At 36.5% G+C, this 7,596-nt stretch overlaps 1 protein-coding gene across 1 annotated transcript in view; it reads left to right on the top strand.

Moving 5' to 3' along the window:
• Positions 1 to 144: 144 nt before the first annotated feature.
• LOC307120119 (uncharacterized protein) overlaps positions 145 to 7,596 on the top strand; it is a 51,561-nt gene continuing 44,109 nt past the window's right edge. The window contains exon 1 of the mRNA XM_079806993.1: positions 145 to 240. Coding sequence (XP_079663119.1) covers positions 189 to 240 — 52 coding nt within the window. The 5' untranslated portion in view covers positions 145 to 188. The remainder of the gene's footprint in view (positions 241 to 7,596) is intronic.

The following is a 7,596-nucleotide window of genomic DNA, read 5'->3' as shown; positions in this document are numbered from 1 at the left end:
TGTGCACGATTACAAGCACATACTAAAAAAAAGTGTGGCTGGCATGACCATGTTTTTTCAACGAGCGGCGGGTTTGACCCATAGAACGTAAAAAAATTTGGTTTGACCGCGGTGTCATTCACCTTCCACTGGGAAGCTCCCGTCACTTTCACCTGGATTAGGGAAAGAACTGCGTCGCCATTGCAGCAATGAAGTGTCTATTTAATTTGCTCTTGGGTGTCTGGGTTTTCCTCAACAATGGTAAGACCTTTAGGCTTGTTACAATCTTTACTCAACTACTGAAGAACTTTGTTCTCTCTCCAACCTGACCGGACTTGTGTGTAGGTGAGGTGCGCAGTGGACCAAACCACTGTGAACGAGGCTTGAATCGCAGCTTCTTATTGACGCTATCCGTTCCACCTTAAAAACGCGATGCTTCCGCGTTTTTAGCTTCTTATTTATGCTCAATTTAAGTGCGGTTTTTCTCCTTTTCACGCTTTTTAAGGGATTGTGTTGCTTTTGTGTCTGTTTTCAGAATAAATGTATAATAAGCGAAAATGGACTGTAAAAATATAAAAGCACATACAATATAATTACAGTAGCCTAGGCCTATTATTTAACTATTGTACATGCCATCAGCTCAATTTAGGGACCATGTGGTTTTTCTCTTATACTCTTATATTCTCTTATATCTCTTATAGACCCTGATACTATTGTGTCTATTTTCAGAAAATAATAATAAACTATTTTGAAAGGTAAATTACACAGAAATATCAGTGAAAATGACTGTAAAAATATAAATGTACATAAAATATAATTACTTCACTCTTCAATTATTGCACTTGAATGCTTCGAATGCATTAATAAATCAATAAAAGGTAAGGTAACTAGAGATTGCTGGATTAATGCCAGCTCCAGCTTGGATCCAGCCTCCGAAGACTTCAGTTGAACCAACACCAGATAACACCTACCCCTGCAAGGTCTCCAGAGCATCAAATATGGATAATTATACAAAATGTATAATCCTGTTATCATTGCTTTGAAATGCAAACTAATTTTGCTTAAATGCATCTATGATATTATTTGTCAATACAATAATTTGTAATATATTACAACTGTACTTTCTGATTTAATTGACTAAATGGACTTGAAAGAGCCATTGCATTGTTGGTTACTGTATACCATTTTGATATTATGGACACAATCTGACAATACAGTTAGAAGAGCCATCACATTGTGGGCCCATTTGGGGTAGTAAAAAGTTTCACTGGTGCACTTGACTATAACCATGCAGAATTCCATATATTTTTACTGTAGCATTTTGAAGTTATGGATCCATTAATTTGACAGATATGACAATACAGTTGGAATAGCCATTGCACTGTTGGGCCATTTGGATGCGCTATATCTCGGCTGCCTTTATGGGTGCGTTCAAAATTTCACTGGTGCTTTATACCCATCGTGCTTGACTATCATCATTCAAATATTCAGACATTTTTACTGTAGCGTTATGAATTTATGGAACCATTAATTTTACAGATATGACAATACAGTTAGAATAGTTATTGCATTGTTGGCCCAATTTGAGGTACTATATCTCGGCTGCCTTTATGGGTGCATTCAAAGTTTATACCCAGTGTGCTTGACTGTCACCATGCAGTATTCCAGACATTTTTACTGTAGCATTTTGAAGTTATGGATTCATGAATTTGAGATGACAATACAGTTAGAATAGCTATTGCATTGAGGCGCTATATCTCAGGGGTCTTTATGGGTGCGTTCAAAATTTCACTGGTGCTTTATACCCATTGTGCTTGACTATCATATTCAAATATTTAGGCATTTTTACAATAGCGTTATGAATCTATGGACATGTGCCAGTAAACGGTAATACGATATACCGCAATAATGAACATGCACAATATTGTTATCGTGGGCACTTCAAAATACCGTAAAAAAAATTATTTATTTTGAATTATTCAGATTTTTAAAATGCATTTTAAGAATACTTTACCCATCAACCGTTTAAAAGGAACAACACGTCAAAGAGGAACGCGCACTGATGTAAACAAAACCCAACGAGCCAAGCACATGGCGGAACGAGTGACGGACATGCGCTGAAGTGCACATTCACTCTTTGACAGCAGAGGGCGCTGACGGAACAGCAGAAATGCAGCCATTTCCCCGGTAACCCTTGTAAACAAAACCTAATACTTAATACTTAAAGACTTAAGGCTATTCATTTTCAAACTTAAACATTTTATATTTTAATCTGGACTAAATTACATGCCCTTGATATTGTTTGAATATGTTCTGACTGTTGTTCAGTCACACAATTTACAATAAAGGCTCTATTATTTAACATTAGTTCACTCATTAACAAACTGACAATGAAAAATACTTCTAAAGCATTTATTCATCTTAGTTAAATGTACATTTCAGCATTTAATAACACATTATTAAAATCAAAAGTTGTAACTGTATTATTTAATGGACCTGAGCTTACACTACCAGTTGCTTTTTTAAAACTAACATTATCAGAGAAGAATAACTTCTGTTAAAATGTAGCTATTCATTCTTTGTTAATGTTAATGCATTAACTGGTGAGACATTATTATAAAGTGTTACCTATTGTTCTTTATAAATCTTTTGCACTTATTCGGTTTTAAATATTTGTTTACTTTATACATTTTTGTGTATTGCTTTATTGTATTTAAATGTTTGGTTCTTTTGTTATAAGAAAGTTATTAAACCTGTTATAGTATGACAACACTTTTTTTGCAACTTATTTCAATATCGTGATAATACTGTGATAAAAGCTTCAGCAATTAATCGCAACATGAAAATTTGATACCGGCACATGCCTACTATGGACCCACGAATGTGACAAATGACAGTACAGTTTGAAGAGCCATTGCATTGTTTGGCCAATTGGAGGCGCTATATCTCAAGGTTATTTATGGGTGCGTTCAGATTTTCACTGGGAACTTATACCCAGTGTGCATGACTGTCACCATGCAGAATTCCAGACATTTTTACTGTAGCATTTTGAAGTTACGGATTCATGAATTTGAGAGATATGACAATACAGTTAATAGCTATTGCATTGTTGGCCCATTTGGAGGCGCTATAACTCGGCTGCCTTTACTGGGACCTTATACCCAGTGTGATTGACTGTCACCATGCAGAAATCCAGACAATTTTACTGTAGCATTTTGAAGTTATGACTCGGTTTCTCTGCTGTAATAGACAGTGCGTTAAAAGGACAATAACTTTATAGAGCTACTCCTCTAACTCTAAATTAAAATTTTCAGCATTTTTAACATTACCAATTATTTTTTATAAACAATTTAACTTGGCATAGTACACAATGCCCAATGAGCCACTGTTTGCATTTTCTGCCCAGTTCGCGCTGCTGTTTCCCGGCCGACACAGAGGGTGCGTTAAAAAGGACAGAAGGACATTATAGTAAAGCTACCCCTCTAACGAAATCCAAATTTTCTGCATTTTTCACTTTACTAGTTATTATTTTATAAACAATTGAACTTGCCGCATTACACAGAGTCGTATTGTGCTTTCAACCCATTTCACAGATTGTTTCTCAGCCGGCACAGAGGGTGCGTTAAAAAGACACAAGGACATTATAGTAGAGCTACTCTTCTAACGAAATTCAAATTTTCAGCACTTTTCACTGTAGGATTATATTTTAATGACACGTTGAATGTCGCCCAATTCGTGGTGCTATTTCTCGGCCGCCACGGAGGGTGCTTTAAATTGGACGAGCCCATTATAGTAGAGCTGCTCCATAATAAAGTTCAAATTTTAAGCAGTTTTTACTATAGATCATTTATGAAGCGTTGAGCCAATGAAGCGTTGATCCAAATCTACAGTGAAAACTGCTTAAAATTTGGATTCTGCTAGAGGAGTGGCTCTAATGATCTTGTCCACTTATTGCACCCTCTGTGACGGCCGAGACACAACACTGCAAAATGTTCAGATAATGCAATAGGCTTCTCATTGTGCATTGTGTGCCAGGTTCAATGCTTCGTAAAAACATAATTCTACAGTAAAATACTGTACTCTACAGTAATAGACTTATGTCAACTTTAACGCACCCTCTGTGGCTGCCGAGAAACAGCACCGAAAATTGGGCAGACATATAGCCTAAATATGCGTCTATACGCGCATTGTTTTATATGCCAAATTATAAATCGTACAGTAAAAAGAACTGAAAATGTGGATTTCGTTCGAGGAGCATCCCTGCTATAATGTCCTACTTTTATAACGTACCCTCTACGCCGAAAAACCAAGCCGCGAAATGGGCTGATGGCAAAATATGCATCTGGCTATGTAATTATCCCATTTAAAACTTTACTGTTCAATTAAATATAGCCTATTGTATAGATAATTAATCTATAATAGTGGTACAGTAAAATGAGACAAACATTTGTTTTTAACAAGATCGATGTGTCCTTTATTTTTCATATTTAACGCACCCTTGAATATGTCCAAAAATTTTGAAATTTCTTTGTTCATGTCTAACAGCGCTTATAGCCAGCAGGCATACACATAGTGCATTTAAAGGGGAGGCTCACGCATCAATAGGTAACAAACGACTAACTGGATAGCGCCTCCACAAATGGGCCTAAAATGTAATTTATCCTGTCATTCAAAATGCTACAGTAAAAATGTCTGGAATTTTGCATGGTGACAGTCAAGCACACTGGGTATAAGTTCCCAGTGCAACTTTAAACGCACACATAAAGACCCCTGAGATATAACGCCTCCAATTGTCCCAACAATGCAAATTCTCCTTTAACTGTAATGTCACATTTGACAAATTCATGGGTCCATAATTTCAAAATGCTACCGTAAAAATGTCTGGAATTTTGCATGGTGACAGTCAAGCACACTGGGTATAAGTTCCCAGTGCAAACCCATAAATGCAGCCGAGATATAGCGCCTCCATTTGGGCCAACAATGCAATGGCTATTCCAACTGCATTTTCATATCTGTCAAAATCATGGATCCATGAATTTAAAATGCTACAGTAAAATGTCTGGAACTGGGCATGCTGACAGTCAAATGTCCTGGGAATAAGGCCGCAGTGAAACTTTAAACGCACCATTAAAGGAAGCTGAGATATAGTGCCTCCAAATGGGCCGACAATGCAATGGCTATTCTATTTGTATTGTCATTTCTGTCAAATTTATGGATCCATAACTTCAAAATGCTACAGTAAAAATGTCTGGAATTCAGCATGGTGACAGTCAAGTCCACTGGGTATCAGTTTCCAGTGCAATTTTGAACGCACCCATAAAGACCCCTGAGATAGAGCGCCTCCAATTGGGCCAACAATGCAATAGCTATTCTAACTATTGTTATATCTCTCAAATTCATGAATCCATAACTTCAAAATGCTACAGTAAAAATGTCTGGAATTCTACATGGTGACAGTCAAGCACACTGGGTATAAGTTCCCAGTGCAAAGCTGAACACACCCATAAATACCCCTGAGATATAGCGCCTCCAATTGGGCCAATAATGCAATAGCTATTCTAACTGTATTGTCATATCTCTCAAATTCATGAATCCATAACTTCAAAATGCTACAGTAAAAATGTCTGGAATCCTGCATGGTGACAGTCATGCACACTGGGTATAAGTTCCCAGTGCAACTTTGAACGCACCCATAAAGGCAGCCGAGATATAGTACCTCCCATTGGGCCAATAATGCAATAGCTATTCTAACTGTATTGTTATATCTCTCAAATTCATGAATCCATAACTTCAAAATGCTACAGTGAAAATGTCTGGAATTCTGCATGGTGACAGTCAAGCACACTGGGTATACGTTCCCAGTGCAACTTTGAACGCATCCATAAAGACCCCTGAGATATAGCGCCTCCAATTGGACCAACAATGCAATAGCTATTCTAAATGTATTGTTATATCTCTCAAATTAATGAATCCATAACTTCAAAATGCTACAGTAAAAATGTCTGGGATCCTGCATGGTGACAGTCATGCACACTGGGTATAAGTTCGCAGTGCAACTTTGAACGCACCCATAAAGGCAGCTGAGATATAGTACCTCCCATTGGGCCAATAATGCAATAGCTATTATAACTGTATTGTCATATCTCTCAAATTCATGAATCCATAACTTCAAAATGCTACAATAAAAATGTCTGGAATTCTGCATGGTGAGAGTCATGCACACTGGGTATACGTTCCCAGTGCAACTCTGAACGCACCCATAAAGACCCCTGAGATATAGCGCCTCCAATTGGGCCAACAATGCAATAGCTATTCTAACTGTATTATCATATCTCTCAAATTCATGAATCCATAACTTCAAAATGCTACAATAAAAATGTCTGGAATTCTGCATGGTGAGAGTCATGCACACTGGGTATACGTTCCCAGTGCAACTCTGAACGCACCCATAAAGACCCCTGAGATATAGCACCTCAAATTGGGCCAACAAAGCAATAACTATTCAAACTGTATTGTCATATCTGTAAAATTCATGGGTCCATAAATTCATAACGCTACAGTAAAAATGCCTAAATATTTGAATGATGATAGTCAAGCACGATGGGTATAAAGCACCAGTGAAACTTTGAAGGCACCCATAAAGTCAGCGAGATATAGCGCATCCAAATGGCCCAACAGTGCAATGGATATTCCAACTGTATTGTCATATCTGTCAAATTAATGGATCCATAACTTCAAAACGCTACAGTAAAAATATATGGAATTCTCTAACTGTTTTGTCAGTTAACTCTTCTAACTGTATTGTCAGATTGGGTCCATAATATCAAAATGGTATACAGTAACCAACAATGCAATGGCTCTTTCAAGTCCATTTAATTAGTCAATTAAATCAGAAAATACAGTTGTAAGATATTACAAATTATAGTATTGACAAATAATATCATAGATGCATTTAAGCAAAATTAGTTTGCATTTCAAAGCAATGATAACAGGATTATACATTTTGTATAATTATCCATATTTGATGCTCTGGAGACCTTGCAGGGGTAGGTGTCATCTGGTGTTGGTTTATCTGAAGTCTTCGGAGGCTGGATCCAAGATGGAGCTGGCATTAATCTCTAGTTACCTTACCTTTTATTGATTTATTAATGCATTCGAAGCATTCAAGTGCAATAATTGAAGAATGAAGTAATTATATTTTATGTACATTTATATTTTTTACTAGCCTGGATGCCAGGCCACGCCAGGCTAATTTTTTACAGTCATTTTCACTGATATTTCTGTGTAATTTACCTTTCAAAATAGTGTATTATTCTTTTCTGAAAATAGACAGAATAGTATCAGGGTCTATAAGAGATATAAGAGAATATAAGAGTATAAGAGAAAAACCACATGGTCCCTAAATTGAGCAGATGGCATGTACAATAATTAAATAATAGGCCTAGGCTACTGTAATTATATTGTATGTGCTTTTATTTTTTTACAGTCCATTTTCGCTTATATATTATTAATTTATTCTGAAAATAGACACAAAAGCAACACAATCCCTTAAAAAGTGTGAAAAGGAGAAAAAACGCACTTAAATTGAGCATAAATAAGAAGCTAAAAAACGCGGAA

This window comes from Gobio gobio (genome assembly GCF_949357685.1).
Source record: "Gobio gobio genome assembly, chromosome: 24".
NCBI lineage: Eukaryota > Metazoa > Chordata > Actinopteri > Cypriniformes > Gobionidae > Gobio > Gobio gobio.
The sequence above is the reverse complement of the archived record's forward strand: the minus strand, read 5'-3'. Positions and strand labels throughout refer to the sequence as shown.